Genomic DNA, 20,817 nt, shown 5'->3' with positions numbered 1-20,817 from the left:
ATCCTTTAGGTTTCTCCCCCAAGTGTTTGAAGACTTGATAAGAGTATTCTGAAAATGTGTGTAGAAATCCAAAAGGGCTTCTCTTACATAAAGAAGACAAAGACCATGAGGGATGGTACATTTCAGTAGGATGCAAAATATATTATACTAAGGTGGCCTAAACTCTGTTAATTTAAAAATCAGAGAAGGATAACAAGACAATATCAACATTCATTCATTGTCTCCAAAAGAGGTCTAAAGTATTTTCTTGCAAATACAATTTTGTTTTTTCATTAAGATAAAATCTGACTTTTAAAGTAATAACCTTGAAGAGAGTAATCTCTAATTTTGATTAAACAGAAGACAAGCGGGTTTTAACTCATTCAATGCTTGTTAAGCTCTTATTGTAAGAAGAACATAGTGCATAAGGTAACATTTTTTGATATGGCAAAATCATAAGGATAATAGATTTAGAGGTGAAAGAGATCTAAGAAGTCAATGAATCTACTCGCCATATTTTAGAGAGGGAGAAACTGAGGCACAGAGAGGCTGTGACTTATCCAGGATCATATGATCTTAGGATGGGATTTGAACCCAGATCTTATTCAGAGTAGTAATCACTAAACCAACTTTCCCCTCAAAGCAAAAGCCAGCAGCACTCAGTACTGCCAACTAAGTACCCATCCAAGTATTGATCAAGCCCAACCCTGCTCAGCTTCCAAGATCCCACAAAATTAGGTACATTCAGGATGGATGCCTCAAGTCCCCAGAAACCTAGCAAGAGATAAACAAAACCTCCTGAAAGATTAGTTCAAGTGCTATCTCTTGGACAAGCCCCCACCTGCTAGCATCCTCCACTTGGGGGAAAAAAAATAAAAACAACTTTGTATATATTAGTGTTTACTTCAGAGGCTCATAAAATCATAGCTGAAAGAGATCTTAGACGTAACTCAAGCTGTTTTTTTTTAAATACTTGAGCAATCTGAAACTTAAAGAAGTTAGACGATTGGCCCAAAGATACACAGGTTGTATCCAAGGTAAGATTTTTAACAATAGAGGCTCCTTGAAGGCATGGGCTGTTTCATTTTTGCTTTTGTATCCAAAGCATCCAAAACATATTACAGATTTAAGAAATGCTTACTTGATAAATGAATATATAGAATGAATACTTCTACTTCTACATTGGGAAGTTACCAAAGGGTTAGAAAGAATGGCATGAAGGAGGTGACACTGGCACTGGGTTTTAAAGCATGAACAGGCACTAAAATGATGAAGGAGAAAAGGAATGAACTCAGAATGGATAAAGGCTTGAAAGCCAGAAGTAGGGTGTATGTGGGGTTGGGGGAAAGAAGGGATAAAAATAGGAGCACAAAGCAGTCCATTTGGGTATAGCTTACTGCATGTGGAGAGGGAATAACATACAATAAGACCAAAAAGGTAGAAATAAAATTAAAGTCCAAAAAATTAAAGTTAAAAAGCTTAAAAATAAAATAATTCAACCCTACAAATTAAATATTAATTCTGAGGATGCCATGTAGCTTTATCACATTATAAATTCCTGCCCCAATCTAATCTATAAGATTCATCTTCTTCCAGAAAATATTGTGAATCACTTTGGACACTTTTCAAAGAAGGTTCCTTACAACAATATTATAATGTTGATTGTGCAACTATTATTCTAATGTTACTGATGGGTTAATGAGGTGAGAGGCTAAATGACTTCATCACAGTCAGAGCTGGAACTTGAACACAGGGCTTCTGTGTGGGCAACTTGAACTCAGGGATCTTCTTTTATACCAAACCATGGCTGGTTGTTAGGGGCTGTGAAAGACATTTATTTCAGGCATCAAAAGAACATCTTGGTAAAGGTGACATATCACAATGAGAAAGAGCAAAGTCTTAGATCCAAGTGGTCAAGAGGTCCTCACTGATATGAGGTACTAAAGCCTTAACTCCTGGCAGCCATAGAGTTTAGCCTAGGAAAAAGGCATCTCTGTTACTAATACAGTGATTAACTGATGCTTATTGAATAAAAGACACTAGTGTTGTCATTGCTATTATCCTCTCAGGTTAGGGAGGATTGGCACATAATGTATAGGGAGAGCCTGAATTTTTACTTAAAAAGTCTTAAATAGATAAGACTTAAGGGGAATGTGATTAAGTTTTCAGGTATCTAACAGACTATAATGGGAGAAAGGGGTCAGTCTTGTGGCTTAGCCCTAGAGAAAAAAAAAACAAAAAACTAAGAACCCTGGGGAAAAGGGGAGGTACAGGGAGGTAGATTCAGGGTTGATTTAAGGAAGAATTTACTAACAATGAGAATCATCTCCAGACAGAACTATCTAGGGAAATAATTTCTCTTCACAGAAGATCTTCAAGCAGAAGCTGGCCACTCATTTACAGAATCAGATTGTTAATTTTACAGTTGAAGAAATGGAGTTCCATGCAGATTAGTTGATTTGTTTTCAAGGAAATTTTGTGAAGGCAGATCTGTTTAGCTATGGTTTAGACTAGATAATCTCTGAAATCCCTTCAAACTCAGTTGTTAGTGATTATGTCTTAACAATGCAATCCTATATCCTAATGATATAGGTCCCCAAACTCAATGTTTTAGGGTTTCTGTCTGTCTTGTAATTCCAAAGGTTTATGTCTTTCTGGAACTTACATAGCAGAATACCTCCTGGAGGTAAGATTCCCAAAGGTGCAGCTGCATATTTGCTAGGAACACACTGTTTATTAACTTCAATGACATAGCTACCATGGTATTAAAGCACACCCAATTAGCCAAGCCTACAGGAATATTTGTACTCTTAAATCTTCGGCTTTTGGAAAGGGTTAATAAAGCTTATTATTAGCATATAATTTACAGTCCTTTCTCCCAGGAAAGGAATAATGCACAGTAAATGCCACATTCATTTTAATAATACATGTTACAGTCTGTGCCCAACATCTGTACAAAGGTAGAGGAGACAGATTTTTTTGACACGTCCCACTCTGCCATCTAAACACAGGCGTTTTGTTTCTTAAGTGACGGAAGGTTTAATCAAGAAAGCAGGCAATTCATCAATCGAAACAAGGCTGCTTGCGTGCGCCTGACAGCGCACACATGGTTGTATACAGAGCAAACCTGGCCACCTGTCAACAGCACCTTTTCCATCAGGATATACAAATATACAGTGCAATCAATTCCCCATCTATTCCCATTCATTTCTTGGTTTTCTTATTATATTTTTCCTTTACCCTCGATTCTGTTGTCAGTGTGGGCAAGAATAGATGGATAGACAAGGAAAGCAGTAGCTGTTTATACACAACGATAAAGAATTTATATACCTTTAAAATGACTTATTTTTCCCTCTGTTTGAGTACCATTATTATAAATAATTTTTCACTTCATTCAAGAGTTTCCCCATATATGCTATTATCTGGAGCTGTACCAAATGCATCTCTTCTTCTCTTTCAACCTCTTCCTCCCCAATCCCACCTCCCCCACCTCTGGTCCTTGGTGGTTTTGATAAACCTTGGCAAGGTGCAAAGGGATATGGAGGTCTGAAACAGAGGTTGCATAAACTCACAACATCTCCATTAAGATGAAGGCTATTCGGGAGAGTTACAAATGCAAGGATCAGGGGAAAAAACAAAACATTCCTTCTGGCTCTGAATCAGGGAAGAAAAAGCACTGGTTAATTTCAGAGCCATGCAAATCTAGTTCTTGACACAACCTTGTAGAACTGGTCTAATCCTAACTGAACACAGTAAGCATCCAATAAATGTTTGCTGAATGAATGAATCGATGAATTCAATGAACAAATAAAGGGAAAAACAAGGGAAGAGAAATTCCCTGAATACCTGCACAATAAACTACCTGCCGAGTGATGTAGTCTCTCTCAAACATAAATTCAGTGGTTTATTAGATAACTTTCAGATAAAAAGTATGTCATTTCTTTAACAGTCTAATAGTTTCTCAGCTTTCTTTTTAGGATACTGAAAATGCTTTATAATCATTACATTATCTAGTTTATTTTAAATTTTCCAGGTGAGATTTTTTCTTAATTAAAATATGGAAATAATGTAATCATTACAAACAGTAGGAAAATGTTTCTAATTATTGTGCAGCAGATGAATTTTCAAATTATTACTTTTTGTGTAAAATATAAAGGCTTTTTTATAAGAATATGAAGAAAGAGGCAGAAATGATCCAACTGGATGAAATATATAAATCATGAATTTCATAATACTGATAATTAAATGTCCATCTTCCATTTAAATGAGGACTAGATTAAAACTGCATGGAGAAAGCTGATATTCAGAAATCATTAATTATTTTTAATTGCTTTGTGCTTTCTTAGTCCGATGTCAGAGTTACATGGCTCAGGCAGGATTATAAAATACCGATAAAATCCTATTTCTTGCTGCTCTCAAAGAAGAGACTTCAGCCAAACCAATGAAGTGATGACTCTCCACGTATTCTGCAGCATGCCCTGACTATGCCAGGTGCCTTAAAATGGAGTTTTCTAATCTGAGGACAATTTGGGGGGCAACAATATGACCACTGTCATAATTTGTAAGAAGATTTTTTAAAAATTAAAAGCAGGGTGTAGCAGATAGTGGAGGATAACATACACACATACATATTTAATAGGGATTGTCAAGAAAAAAATCATCACATTCTGGGAGTTTGCTATCAGACTATGCTTTATTACATTTTTTATATTCTAACTATGTAGAACTTAAGAGGTGTTAAATAAATAAAGTAAATAAAGCTTAATAGGATCTTGAGGCTTTCTGACTGTTATGAATCTTAGCGATCACACACTAATAGGATTATAGATTTAGAACTGATAGCCTAGGCAGGAGACAGCTAGGTGGTAGAATGAGGGGGTAGAGTGCTGAGACTTAAGAGTCAGGAAGACCTGAATTCAAATCCTGCTTCAGACATATCCTTACCTGTATGACCCTAGGTAAGTCATTAACCTACTCAGTTCAATGTCTTCAAATACATAAAAGTGAAATAATGATAGTGCCTACCCCAAAGAGAACTTGTGAAAATCAAATAAAAATATATACATACATACACATGCATTTGTGTATACATTCACATACATATACATTGCCTGTGTATATATGTATATAACTTTGCAAACCTTAAAGCACTACATAAATGTTAGCTGTTATTAATTCCAATTCCCTTATTTTATCGATAAGGGAACTGAGGCTGAGTTAGGAAATAATTTGCCCACGGTCGTGTCAGTAGGGAGTAGCAGAACTGGGGATGCTGTATAGAAAAGAGCACTATACTTGGAGGCACAGGGCCCCGGTTCTCATCTTGGCCCTGCAATATGTGGCTCACCTGTGGGATCTTGAACAGCTCACTTTATCTCCCAAGTCCTTAGAGATTCCCAATCTTTAAATCAAGGGGGTTGGACTTGATAAGTTCCGGCACCAGCTCTGTGACAGCGCATTTCAATCCCACGTATTCAAACTCAAAATCCAATGTTCTTTTCACCACATCATGATAGAAGAAAGGGGGAAGGAGGGAAGAAAGGGAAGGGCAGCAGGGTATTTCCCTGGGTCTCTAATCTTGGCTTACCCATTCACTCCTTAGTAAAATTATATAGAGAGACAAGAAGCAGCACTGCATGGGCGAGCAGATAGAGAACTCAGCTTGGAGTTAGGAAGATATGGGTTCAAAGCCTTCCTTGGAATATGGTGGCTCTGTGAACCTAGGCAAGTCACTTAATTTTTCACTGCTCCAGCAACTCTCAAAGACTATTTTTTAGTGTTTTATTGATGTCTTCACTTTTATATTGCACTTGTTTCAGAATACCCCCTTCCCCCACTAAGATTATAGGTATATCAAAAGCAATTTTTTTTTGAAGTTCAGCAAAATCAATCAACACATTGGCCACGTAAGACAGTGTATATGGCATTCACATCCATAGTACCCTACCTCTTTAGTAAAAAGAGGGAAGGGTATTTTCTCATCTTTTCTTCAGGCCCATGCTTGATCATTGAAATAATGTAGGATTCAGTTTTATTTTTAGTGTTCTTTATGTTTACATTACTGAAGTTATTATGTATTGTGTTTTCCTGGTTCTACTTAATTCTCTTTATATCAGTTCATATAAATGTTTCCATTTTTCTCTAAATTTTTCATATGTTTAATTTCTTGTATTATAACATTCCATTACATTTACATACCACAATTTGTTTATCCATTCCCAAAATTATGGGCACCAATTTTGTTTTGAGTTCTTTTTTACTGCATAAGAGTTGCTATGAATACTTTACTTTGGTATTCAGGGTACCTCTCTTTCCGTCTTTACTTCCTTGGGATATATGACCAGCAGCAAAGGGGCATTTTAATTACTTATTTTGTTTAATTCTAAATTGTTTTCCAGAATGATATGATTGATTCACAGATCTACCAAGAGAAAAGAAATGTCCTTGCAACCTCTCCAATACTGACTATTTCCATATGTCATTTTTGTTAGTTGGCTACATGTAAAGTGAAAACTCAAAAGTTGCTTCAATTTGCATTTTTCTCATCAGTGACTTGGAGCACTCTTTCATATAGTTAATAATTAACAATTTTTCTTTTGAGAAATATTTGTTCTTATCCTTTGACCACTTATATATTAGGGAATGGTTTTTGTTCTAAGACTATAAACCACAGAATATTTGTTGATCTGTACTGGTGGGTAGTGTCCTTTGCTAATGGAATTACAGGTCTGAAACAACCACCTAGAGAGAGGCAGGAGAGCAGAAAGGAATTAAGATTCTAGATGTGAATCCTGTCTCTGACCCATGCTGCCAGTTTGGTCCCTTTAACTCTCCGAATCATAGTTCTCATCTACAAAATGGGGTTCATCACATTTGTACTACCTATCTTAAGGATTTCATTCTTAAACTTATATTTAATGAAATTGAATAACTAGAAAAAAGGGATGGGTGAAGATCTTGAGATCATTGAAAATCTTTACTTAATATAAATTCCAAAAATTATACCCAATAAGAAACATATGAATGTCAGTATCACAAATATCTTGAATTGCAGACAGTCATAGATAGACTGGAATTCCAAAAAGCCATTTTTAATTTGATGGCACAAATCCAACTAGCTAACCAATTATGCCAAATTGGAATAATTCCCAAACTTTGGCATCTGCTATAACTATCACAAACTAACAAACTCTCCCACAATTTTTAATAGAAAATAAGAAAAATATTTTAGGACCTTCACATATATAGCTACTGCTGTGATTAAGAACCAGAGGGGGAAAGTTGAAATCAACAAGGCATATTCCTAAAAAAGATAGCAAACTCCACCATGAAAGGGGAAACTTGGAAGAGCTATTAAAGATCTGTGTAAAAGCCTTATAAGATTAAGTCAATATCTAGCTTGTATTGGCAGTAGAAATCTTAAAAGACCATTATTGCTCCATTAAAAACAAAAAAGAAAAGAAATCTGTAGAAAGAAATCTGGAAAACAACAGCATACCAGTAATTGAGTAAAAGCAAAATTGGAAAGATTAAGTCAAAACAACGAGTCCAAAGCAGAAATAACAAAGAGAATAAGCTAGTCATTATCAATCACTTGACTACAGGAGTTGAGAGATGTTCTCCCAAAAGGAAGTTGTAAAAGATTTTTCGTCACTTGTATAGTCACAAGAAGTCCAATAAAATTTAAAGACAAATTTGGATCAAAGAAAAAACAAAAAGTGTTTGCATTTTTATTATGATGAATTACTGAACAGGTATATCAAAAGAAATGATTAAACTTTTAAGTTCTCTGCAAAATGGGAAAGCAGTAAGGCTGGATAATATCAGTATTTATTGATTTAATTACTTCCAAGGAGATGATGAATTTAGAAGTTTACTTATTTTCTTGACAGAAGTCATGACATATCTATTATTAAAAGGGAATACCAACAACTCTCCAAATATATCCCAAATATATGATTATTTATGTACACGATACAAATCATTCACAGCTTGTATTACTCAAAAAATATATATAAGCACTTGAATAAATCAATATTGGCTAAGGAGCAAAAAAGATATGCCAGAAAATTCTATGGTATAAATAGCAACTTATTATCAATTTAGTAATCAGTGATCAAGATGCTTGAAAGTACCACTACATTTAGACTGTCTTTGTTGATTACTGCAAAATCTGTAACTCAGTAATGTACTCATGGCTAATCCATGTATTGAAAATATTAAAAATAGACCCAAGCATAGTAGAAAGCTAGAATATTTGATGTACTCAAAAAAACTGTTCTCTATTTTAAAAATGTCATCAATACAATGCCTATATAAAAAATACAGAGATACAATGCCTATAAAAACTGATATAAAATGTGACATTTTTCAGAGAGACAACAAAAACTCATTATGATCCTGCCTTGCTTCAAATCCATGAAAATGTTTCCCAAATGGAATTTCAGATGGCATATAAACTAAAGAGAGAAACTGAACCAAAACTTCTTAACAATCACTTCATATACCATCAATTAAACTATATAACTCCACCCAAAACATATAAAATAGCCCTTTCATGTCGCTCTATCTTTCTCCAATAATATCAAAACAGCACCTGGATTTGGTAAGTATAAAATTCTTAAAAAACATCAAGGAAAGATAAAGATTGAAGGCTTTAACAGTTTGAATCCAGAAGAAGAAGAAAGTTAATCAATGAATGAAAGTGAGACTTCAAATACTTCTGTAGGCAAAACATATTGAAATATCAAACATAAGGCTATAATTGATTATATTAAGAGACTGACTGGTATCCTGAAATCAAAATTTTATCTATCAGAAATTTGCTATCTTTCTTGGACTGATAGATAACAAATCTCCAAATTACAATGCACAACTTAAAATATCTTGGAGAAATTAACTAATAAACTGTACTGAAAGTAGAATACATATAGACAAAAATTACTGCCCACAATAATCTAAACATAACACTAACCTGAAAAATTAGTAGATTAATAACAATACTTTAATAGATGTCACAAATGCTTATAATATCCAAACTACATGTGTTCAACATAAAGACTTAGCAAAAGAAATCAAAATCATGTGAAAATAGGACAAGGACTATTCTTTCCACTTCAGGAGTTATATTGAGGAATTGTACTGAGTAAGTGTATAGAGAGTAAACTTATATCCTAATATGTTTATTTACTTGCAAAAAGGAGTTATTTCATTCACTTATACAAAAATATTTTTGATATTAAATATAAAAGAATAGCAGGATAAGGATTTATCTTAAGACCATTTCTACCTAAATTGCATGAAAAAGATGAGAATGAAATTATAATAATATTACTTAAATAATTGGCCATCAACAAATTAAAAAATAAGAATTCAAACAAGAGGTTTTCCTTTTGAGTGCGAATTCAAGTTCTTAAAACTTGTGGCATAGTATTAACTGCATCAAGCCATAGAAATCTGTGAAATCCCAAATGAAATCAGGGTAAAAACCATCTGCACTGGGAAAACATATTGGATGAAAGATGTATACTGTCTAGCTTATAACACTTAGCTGAATGGATAACTTGTCGGGTAAGTTGGTTTGTCTGTTGGCTTGTTTATCTGACAGGTGCTAGAGATGAACAATGAGCTGAGCCCAGACTGGAGCATGAGAAAGATTGGGCAGGAATCTTCCAGGATTGTGAGCAGTACTTTCAAAGATTATTCCCTTCTTTGGGGGCCCAACTATTATGCCACATCTTTCATGATGTCTTCCCTTTAGATGCAAAGGAAGTTTCTTCTCCATGAATTTTTCCTAAGCATTTTGTTTAGCCTTCTCTATACTTACCATATTCACCCTTGAACGAATAGATGCATGGAAAAGTATTTATTAGGTTTATCTCTTAAGGCAAGCATTGTGCTAAGTATTAGAGACACAAACAGAGAAAGTCAAACAGTTCTTGCTCTCGAGGAACTCCCACTCTAACTGGGAGAGATGACATAAAAGATTCATCTGATGGGGAATGGGAAGGCCCAGAAGTCCTATGTAGTCATCAGCAGATCAGATGGCAGTGCCCAATGGCATAGAAGCAAGGAGATGGGGAGACCCGGAGGCTCCTGTTTCAATGGAGAGAACAAAGATGGTAACTCTCACCTCATTTGAAGTATGTGAGCAGTCAAACAGCACAGATAAATAGTGTGCAGCCTGCCACCAGCAGAGGGAGCAAAGACCTCCCTATCCCACCTGCCTATCTTAGACAGGGTCTTGGAGCCCATGGGACCACGGGAAAGGGCAACAGGAAAAGGTCATCCCTGATGACAGCAGATCTTACATCATAATTATTTCTGTACTTAGCCTTCTCCATTAGAATGAAGACTCCTTGAATGAAGGTTTTTTTGATACCTAAGACCCAACACAAGACTTTTCACAACACACAAGGTATTTGTTTACTCTTCATTCCAAGTGACTCTATGACAAAATTCCAAATCCTAAAGAATATTATCCAAATAATGGCATACATTGGCTGATCAAGAAACACCAAGAAATCAGAAACACCCAAATGGCAAGTGAGCTAAAGGGCTATAGAAATCTGAATGGTGAATGGAAGTAGCTTGTAGCCTACTACTACCAATAACATGCTTGTGAAGAGTGTCATAAAAGACATTATTGAGGACGTGTATGACCAGAGAAGTCAGGGCTGGTATCTCTGAGATTTTAAAGTACCAGAGAAAGGTCTCCATTTCACTGGGAGGGTCTTCTGTGAAGGATTTTTAGAAAAAATAATAGACAAGTAAAATAACATAAGATAATACAGTGTGGGAGGATTGCATTTTGCCTAGTGAAGAAAGCTTGTCCACATCGATGAGATTGTCAATATGAGTAACTCAGCACAATCACTGCTCTAGGAATCACATAAATTCAAAACCATTTTACCTTTTATATTTCCAACTAAATTGCTTTCAAAAAGTCTTAGATGAATAAAGACTGACCTATACTACAGAGACCAATGCAGTGAAAAGAATAATGGATTTGTAGTCAAAGGTCTAAAATTCAAATTCTGGCCCTCCTTACTATGCCAGGTTTCAGGGTCCTCAACTATAAAATAAGGGGGACTGGGGTTCCAAACCCCTTCCAGATCTAAAGTCTACGAACTTCTGATCCACAATCCTTCAGTGATGGTGCAGAACAAAGGGAAGGAGATCCAGAGACCACAAGGCACTTCCTGCTACAGCATAGAGTTAGTTGCAGAAAGAACTGATCAGTCCCAGAGGTAGGAGATTGAGGTTCAGGTTTCAGCTGAATCACTGACGAACTAAACAGCCTCAGGCAAGCTGTTTCATCTCTCTCTTGGTCTCAGTTTCCTCATCTATAAAATAAAGAAGTGGTATGGGATGGTTTTTTTTACCATCCCTTCCAGCTCTGGAATTCTATGAATCCATGAATCTCTCGTAAACCTTCCAAAAGTCTCCATTCCCCATTCCCTTACCTTCCAGACTCTTGCAATGAAGCTATACACACACACACACACACACACACACACACAAAGGGGACAGATCCTTACTCAACTCCCTGGAGAATTAATTATTGAACACCTTACATCCAGGACCCCAAATTGGGATGACACATTCAGTGACAAATGCAATTCACACAATGAAGAAAAGAAAATCACCTCCCTTTTGGCCAGAGAGGTTTGTAGGCATGTTTTCTGAGCTCATTTCCAGTCTCTGGGCAAGTCATTTCTCCCCCACTGCTGAGCTCATGGACCTCCCAGAGCCAGCGGGACCTGCAGGATGTCTCTGGCAGTAACACAGCTAAGCAGTCCAAGCCCCCAGTGGAGCAATTTGGTGACTACGGCAGCTGAGTGGGCCAGAGCTTCCTGCTGCCACAGGGCTGCTGCATGAACTACCACTGCTTGGTAGATAAAATCCAATTGACTGCCACTTACATAAACGTAACAGGAAGTTTCTAAATGGCTTCTACTGTGTCTTGAGGCTGTTACCTTTCCGTTTCTAAACTAACAGCTGGAATGAACACAAACAGCACCTCATCAGAGCCGCTGAGCAAAGCGGCAATGGTCCAAAGATATACAGGAGAATTCCTGCCAATCTTGAGAATATTTCACATTATGAGCCCTTTCTGCATAAATATTAAACAGCTGGAATAGTCATTAGAAAATATCTAAGTTTTTTTGCTTAGCATAAAACCGATGTAGCCAGAGGAAGATTTGTAAGCAAAAGAAAAAAAAAATGTGTCATGTGCTTTGATTAAGATTTACTTGTGTAAATTTTGAGCAACGACGCTCTACTGGCTTTTACAGACTTGTTTTGCATTGCTCTGCCACTAAACATCTGGTAAAATATTCAGAATCTCTGCAAAATAGGTCATCTCTCCAAACTCGTTAGGCCCAGTGCCTGCAATGCTGAAAGAGCCCTGGCCCACAAGATATCTTCCCAAGGGAAGCTTTTCAGAGGCAAACATGTTTTCTATACTCTTTGTGAGATTGGCTCTTGGTAGGGGGCAGTGGGAGAAAGCTCCTTATTCTTTCTTCCCCTTCTAGGAGGAAGTGTCATGTGTGATCTGAACAGCACGCTTTTGCTTATACTTCCAAATCTATTAGGAAATGAACATAACAAGAAAAACCAATACTGACAAGAATTAGGCCATTGCTATATTTCATCTGTTTAGTAACCTGAAGTTGCAATTTTTAGAGAAAGATTACCTTTTAAATAACAGATTCATTATACTACATGGATGAATGCCATGTTTTTGGGTTAGAACTGTCACTCAGCATTAATGGAAAGCACTCATAAATAATAATAATAATAGCTCCCATTTAGATGGCACTTGAAGATTTCCTTTATGAAAGTCCTCTTCTAGTGCCTCAGCAGAGAGGGGAGGAGACTATGGGCTTCTCCTGCTGAATTCTTCTACCCACCATTTAATCCCAATCCAAATGACCCCTCTGCCATGAACCCTTTCATGATCAGGGCTCTTTACATAATGAACTGACACTTGCATCTCTTATTTCTAATGCATTCATTAGAGGATACTGCGTATAATTGGTGTCCATATTTGTATCTTACTATCCAAAGTCATCTCTCACCAACTGGACTGACAGCCCCATGATGATAGGGACTATTACATCTTCTTACCTTCCTTAGGACAATGCTGTAATCAGGAGAAGCACTTTAAAAATGTTTGCTGAACAAATGAATGCTAGGAAGAGTATAAGCTCTGGCGACTCGTGCAAAACTACGATTGGCTCTAGAAACTGACTGTATTCTTTCTTGTCCTAGAGTGGCCACCAGAAAAATCCTAAATGGCCTTCAGTCTTGGCTATCTTCCTTAGCTTCATCAGGCTCAGGAGTGTAGTGGCAGAAAAGGGCCAGGAGACATCCAGAACCACACAGCACAGACTATGTGTCAGCATTAAGTTAACTATTGATGCACAGAGTATGATCTCTGGACTGAACCATGGTCACACCAACATAAGTGAAACCAGAAAACACGAAGCTACAGTTTGATGGAAAGGTGACTTTGGAGCCTACCAACCACTTTTCCCACAACAACATTGTAAGGATAGAGGTGTTAAGAATTATTATCCACATCTGACACATGGTGGTCCTGAGTCTTAGAGTGGGGAAGTGGCTTGGCCCATGGTCACAGCCAGAAAGTGTCAAAACTGAGATCATACCCATGTTTTCTGACCGTACTGTTTCCACTCCATTAGGTCTGACGTTTCCTTGGAGCTATATATATCTTCCATCAAAAGGGTAGTATAATGTAATCAGAGGTTATTTGTGGACTTCCTTTGAATGGCACAGATCCCTAACACTGCTAGGCATGAAATAAAATTCATTCCTGCACTATGGTTAAATGAGTTTTTGCAACCGGATATTTTATATCCAGAACACTGGCCCTGACAACATTTTTGCCCAAGCCAAGCTGTATTTTCTCAGTTGGAAGGTTCTTAAAAGAGCTCACACAGTCCATCTAGAATCCTAGAATCTGTGAGACTGTAAGGGGCCATAGAAGCCATTTAATCCAACCCATAACTGAAGCAGAAATCCTCTTTGCAACTGTGGGCAATAATCACCTAATCTTTGCTTGAAGACCTCCAATGATGGAGGACACAGTACCTAGAGAGGCAGCTCATTTCCTTCAATAAAACTCTAATTGTTAGAAAAATTTTCTTTAAATAGAACTCAACTGTGTTCTCTAGTAAATTCCCACTGATTGTTCCTTGGGAACCAGTGGACAACACACTGTATTATTTGGACTAATCTTTGCATTCTCTAAATCTTATAATTCTATATCTAATTCCTTTTTCTAAGAAATAGCTTTTCAGATAATTGAAGAAAGTGATCTTTCCTCTCATTTTACAAAGGACACTAAGACCCAGAAAGGTTTAATGACTTCCAAAGTCACACTATTAGTGTGAGAAAATATATACCCTACATATGAATGTCTATGAAAGTAAAAGAATGTGACTTTAAGAAAAAAGAAAAAAGAGGGTTAAAAATGACTAAACTTATCATGAAACTGTGAACAAATGAAGACTTTTTCTTTTCCCAGCCCATAGCTCCTGCTTACCAATTACATATACTCCATCATTAGGGTCCCCTAGAGAAATCTGTGTGGTATTGGTTAACCAAACACAGTGGTAACAATAAATCACAACTTCCCAAAGAAAGTTAAGGATTATAAGCATATATGGCTTTTTATCATCATTTTATAAACATTTAGGAGTTTTTAATCTGGAGTGTTTATCTGGAACTATTCTAAAGGTAAGATAATATCATAAATAAAGTGTCATTGTGCAGTAGTCATGAGAACAATGGCCTTGGAACCAGCAGATTGAAGTTCAAAGCCCTACTCTGACATTTTCTGGTTATATGACACTTGGCAAATACTTTAATTTCTTGATCAGTTAAGAAAAGCACTAAACAAATTAATCATCATCATTAGTGTAGAGAGTTACTAAAAGTGAAAAATAGAGAAAGAGAAGCAGAGATGAAAATAAATAAGTTAACATATATAATGCAGGATAAAGGACAGCAATTAACTGAAGTTTCAACATACCTGAAATGGCATACAAATTTGAGTGCTGGTACTCATAGTCGGTTCGGGTGCTGTTCCTACCTCTGAAGGTAGCAGGAAGTGTTAAGGAGATATGCCTGAGGAAAATACACAAGGAGAAAGAGGTTATGGATTCATGCACTCCTGCACTTTAAAGTTTAATCCCAGTATTAAGTGACAGTCTATAACAACTGGTCATTTGTCCTCTAGTCTCTGCCCACTTTTCATGGTTCCTCTAGGATGCTGCCAAATTGGGTTTTCTGTACAGGTTATGACCACTTATTCTGCCATTCCTTACCCTAGTCATCAATGATGGCTGAACCTACTGGGTCTGTCATATGCTTTAGGCTTGGAAAACAAGGTACCTTGTAAGAGAGTGTCAACCTTCTTTTGTAGCCTTATTTCAATTGTTCCCTATCATATCTTCTATGCTCTAACTAAAATAAGTAGCTATTTAACATCCCAAATATTTCTTGCCTTTGTTTCTCTACATCTGTAATGTCTTTCTTTGCTTAGTGATTCTGAACCACTCTCCAAATCTGGGCTCAAATTCCATGGAATGAATCTTCCTTGATCCATGCAACACATTAATTAATATTTATTGTCTTAAATTTGTCTGTGCAGGGATGTGGGAAAACTGGGACACTAAAGCATTGTTGGTACAGTTGTGAACTGATCCAGCCATTCTGGAAAGCAATCTGTAATTATGCTCAGGAGGCCATAACATTGTGCATACCTTTGATCCAGCAGTTTCACTACTGGGTCTGTATCCCAAAGAGATCGCAAAAAGGAAAAAGATCCACATATACAAAAGCATTTGTAGCAACTCTTTTAGTGGAAGCAAAGAATTACAAATCAAGTGATTGCCCATCATCTGGATGATTGTTGAATAAGTTATAATATATGAATGTAATGGAATATTATTGTTCTATAAGAACTGATGAACAGTCTAATTTCAAAAAAAACCTGCAAAAAGTTACAAGAACTGATGCTGAGTGAAGTGAACAGAACAACAACATTGTACCCAGCAACAGCAAGATTATGTGATGATCAACTATGATAAACTTAACTCTACTCAGCAATACAATGATCCAAGACAATTCCAATAGACTTGGAAAGGAAAATGCTATCTGCATCCAGAGAGAGAACCAAAAGGACTCAATGTGGATCAAATCATACTATTTTCACCTTTTTATTGTTTTCCTTTTCTTTCTCAAGAGTTTTTCCTTCTGTTCTGATTAATTCTTTCACAACATGACTAATATGGACATAGGTTTGACATGATTATACATTGTAATCTATATCAGATTGCTTGCTGTCTTGGAGGAGGTAAGGAAAGATAGGAGAAAAATTTGGAATCAAAATTATACAAAAATAATTGTTAATTGAAACATGTAATTGAAAAAATAAAATACTACTGAAAAGTTAAAAAAATTTCTCTCCAGTTGGAAATTGTTTCTGACCTCATTTTATTCTTTTCTTTGTATCTCTGTATAGATAATTCTTCCACACCCCAATTAGCTTGGAAATTTCTTGAGGGAAATTTCATATATTTCTGTATTTCCTTCAGTGTGCAATATGTATTATAGAGAGTTAAATAATACTTAATAAATGTTTGCTAAATTAATGGATGATAGTAAAAATCTACTATATCATAGCAGTGATTTGTATAGGAGGAAGACAATGTGGTGCAATGCGATGAGCATTGGGATACTTGAGTTCCAGTCTCAGTTTTGTCACTAACTAATCGTGTAACCTTAGGCAAATTATTTAAGTTCTCTGTCCCTCAGTTTCCTTATCTGTAAATAAGAGAGCTGGATTAGATAATACCTAATGTCCCTTCCAGTGGATTCTATGAGTCTTGTATTTATGGACTATATAATCCATGAGAAGTTTAATACTCCATGGTCATGAATAATGCCCAAAGTTTCACTGCTTCACAGAGAAAAAAGGACTTGGAACTTATCATTTTCTACCTTTTATCATTTGGAAAAAGAAACACAGGAGAAAGAATAGTTTTGCTTTCTTATGATTTCAAAGATGAGGAATCTAGTCAATTGATTTGACCAAAACATGGGCAACTAGATATATGGGTCCTTATACTGAAAGTCCACAGAAGCCCTAAAACAGCCATACACAGATTTTAGGAGATCCATGAACTTGCATGTGAGGGGAAAATCACATTTTTATTTTTCACTAACTTCTAACTAAAATTTAGCATTTGCTTGAATTCTGAGAAGGGCTCTATAGGCTTCACTGCACTACCAAAAAGATTTATGGCACTTTACAGGTTAAGAATCCCTCCAGTAGAGAGAGAAGCATTGTGGTAAAGTGGAAAGAATGCTGGAATTGGATTTGGGAGACAGTTCTGACATTTTACCTGAAACCTATAACCCACAGACAAGGCATTTCACTGCGTAGAACCACAATGTCCTCATCTGTCAAGTGAGGATGATACTCCCCGCCTCACAGAGTCATTGTGAGGAAAAAACCCTTCAAAAATATTAAAGTTCTTTGGAAATGTGTATTATTATTATTATTATTATTATTATTAATATATATACAACCATAAAGCAAGAGAGACAGAGAGATGCTATATTTAACCCAAAAGCAATTTAGGAATCTCAATAAATGGCCCAAGGTAAGAAAGCATTTTCTTTGCCCCATGTTTATAGTGAGATTCTACACATACACATAGAGATCATGCCACAAAATTTGTCTCCCTTGACAAAGATTGTATTCTGAATAAAGGACACAGATCTTGGAACAAAACAAGTTTTGGAAGACTAGAGGTGGTGTGTAAACTTAAAGATGTTGAGATGTAAAAGCCTATTAAAACAGTAAACAAATTATGCAAACCAAGTTACCATGACTAGCACAGTACCTACCTCACAAAAGACAATCAATCAATACTTATTGAATCTGTGTGAAATTGACTTCCATAGAACACTAGTTTAAAAAATATTTTCCTCAGCTGTAAAATGAAGGCATTGAACTAGGTGATTTCTAAGGTATCTTCACTGCTTATAAATCTATGACCTATGATGCTAAGTTAAGTAATTGGGGAAATAATGCATGAAAATGATAGACCTTTTGGAAGAAAAAAGTAAAGTAGAAAAACACTTTCTTGTGACTGGGGGGAAACTAGCATACAGTAGAGTTACTGCTAAGATGGGCATTGTATATTTTTTTCTCTTTTGCCACTTGTTGAAGAAGAAAGTCAGAATATTGAGAAGATAAAAGCTGAAAAAGTCTTCCTTTAAAGAGAATTAGTCTAGATAAAAGGAAAAATAATCTGTAGCTTAAAAAATAATGAAGCCTGAGGGATAAGGAGAGGCATATATTCATCCCAAATTTGCCTGATGGTTGTGAAAAAACTAGGAAAGGCTTTTAATTTTGAACTAAGACATTACAAATTAGTAAGGAAGGTACAGAATATGTATCTGAGGAATTTATTTCTTTAAAAAATTGGTCTATACATCACATCTGTGGGATGAAAATTGAGATAACAGAAGGAATTTTTTGTCCTGAAGACCCTACAAAGGATTCCAACATAAGCCATCTTCAGTTTTGAGGAAATGAAACTCATTTTCTTCCTCTCAAAGGCTGCTCACTACCTTGTCTATTTCTATGCTGTTACCCAACTACAAAATTTTGGAGTTACAAATGACTCGTCCCCCTTCCCAACACATCTCATCATTTGTCAAGTCCTGTCAAGTTTACCTCTACTGTTTCTCACACCTGTCCCTCTCCTTCCAACTTTATGTCTACAGCAGGTGGTCACACAGTGAATTCTCTTTATCTCTTGCTTTATCTTTTTAACCACTGTTAACAAGACACAACTAGTTAGTGCACAGTTTGAATGAATCCTGCTTCAGACACTTACTAGCGGTATGACACTTAACCTCTCAACCTCAATTTCATCATCTGTAAAATAGAGATAACAATAGTGGTTTGCCCTTACAAGATTATTGTGAAGAACAAATGAGATAACATATGTAAGCAAACGAGTGAATTAATAAATTGGCACATAGAAATTATTTTAAAAGTCTCCCAAGTGCTCTGCCTACCTCTAGTATATTCCCTCTCTAATTTATCATTCACACTATTGCTCCAGTAAATGTTCTAAAGTACTGCTCTGAACACATCATTTCTCTACTCCAACACTTTCAATGGATACCCAGTGCCTCCATAACAGTATGGATTCTTTATTCTGTCATTTAGGGCCCTCTCCTAACCTTTCAGTCTGGTGCCAGATTACTGCCCTTCACACACAACACCTTCTCCTTGCCCTGCTTCTTCCGTTTCGGTGGTTTGTGCCCTTTGCCTTTATTCCCTATACCAGCACCATGACTTGGGTAGCTTCCTCATCCCTGCCTATGAAAAGCTTTCTCTTTCTTCAAGGCTCAAACTGCACATCACCTCCTTCTTTTATCTTTCCATCCAAAAGTGATCCCTCTTGATCCAAATTTCTTATTTTACTTAGCTAGACCTGACTCTCACATTCTCTCTCATATCCATGTTTCTCTCTCCTCCCTCTCTCTCTCTCTTTCTCTCTCTCTCTCTCTCTCTCTCTCTCTCTCTCTCTCTGTGTGTGTGTGTGTGTGTGTGTACTTCTTCTTTATTCAATAGTCAGCTCTGCAAAGATAGGACTCATGGTATAATGAAGAACGAGCTGCACTTGGAATCAGAAGAAACCCAGATTCCAACTTTGTCTTGAGCACCTGCAAGATGTACGAACTGCAAGTCACTTAGGCAATCTGAACTTCAGATTTTCACAAAATTTTTTTCACAATAGTATAGGGAAGATAAGATGCAATAAATTTTAAAGTACCAGTAATTATCATTACATCTTTGATATCCTTAATTCTGATTACAATATCTTGTACAAAGCCTTTATGTAAGATGTTTGGTGAGTTGAATCACAGTTAATACAAAACAGCCAAATGACCCTTTTAGAGTCTCTGTCTTAAGCATTCTCCTCATAATGTCAGTCATTCCCACAAATTGAAGTGCCACTGCTACACAAATGATTCCTAATTCTCTATGTGCAGCCCTGCTCTCTCTGCTGGGCTCCCATCTCTCACTCACAACAATGCACTTGCAGGACATCTGGATTCCAGAGATCTTACATTTAAAAGAGGTCACTCCTTACGCCGTTCTCAGTCACTCAGGTTCTTAACTTCAGCATTACCCTTCACGCTCTCCTCACTCACTCCTCGTGTGCACTCCCTCGTCAGGCCTTGCCAGTCTGCACTCACAAACTCTCACTTGCACACCGCATTCTCTCTAGCATGGCCTCTGTGGCTGCCCACCACTTTTTTGAACAGAATGCTACAATAGGTTCCTAACTGCGCCCTCCTCTTCTAGTCTCTCCCTTCTTCAATTCATCTTCCACACAGCTACCAAAATAATCTCACTAAGGTACAGACTCAACTAGATCCTCTGTTATATTTTGTAAGAAAGATTAAAACTGCTCACAAATACCAAGTCAAGCATATGAAATGGAGATGTGTTCACCAGAGTTGTTTGCCACTGACGTGCTAGAGATCCAGTGTAGCATACAAGATGAAGAAGAAACCCTATGGAAGGTGCGATCTTCTGGATGTTCCTCTTTGCCAATGACATTGCACTGGTTGTAGCAAGCTCCAGATCATAACAGAACATTCTATAAGAGATCCATAGCCACTTAAAAAGAATTTATCCTAATCCCCTGTGCAGGAAAAATCATTGATGAAAAATATCTATGCCTAGACTTGCAGAGAGACAAATCATAAAGT

General features: G+C 36.6%; 1 protein-coding gene across 2 annotated transcripts in view; it reads right to left on the bottom strand.

The window, feature by feature from the left end:
* Positions 1–20,817, bottom strand: part of MVB12B (multivesicular body subunit 12B) — a 275,519-nt gene that overhangs the window by 94,817 nt on the left and 159,885 nt on the right. For both annotated transcript variants that reach the window (XM_031954307.1, XM_031954308.1), the window contains exon 7: positions 15,041–15,135. In XM_031954307.1, the coding sequence (XP_031810167.1) occupies positions 15,041–15,135 (95 nt within the window). The remainder of the gene's footprint in view (positions 1–15,040; positions 15,136–20,817) is intronic.

The sequence above is a fragment of the Sarcophilus harrisii genome, chromosome 2 (assembly GCF_902635505.1).
Source record: "Sarcophilus harrisii chromosome 2, mSarHar1.11, whole genome shotgun sequence".
Lineage (NCBI taxonomy): Eukaryota > Metazoa > Chordata > Mammalia > Dasyuromorphia > Dasyuridae > Sarcophilus > Sarcophilus harrisii.
The sequence above is the reverse complement of the archived record's forward strand: the minus strand, read 5'-3'. Positions and strand labels throughout refer to the sequence as shown.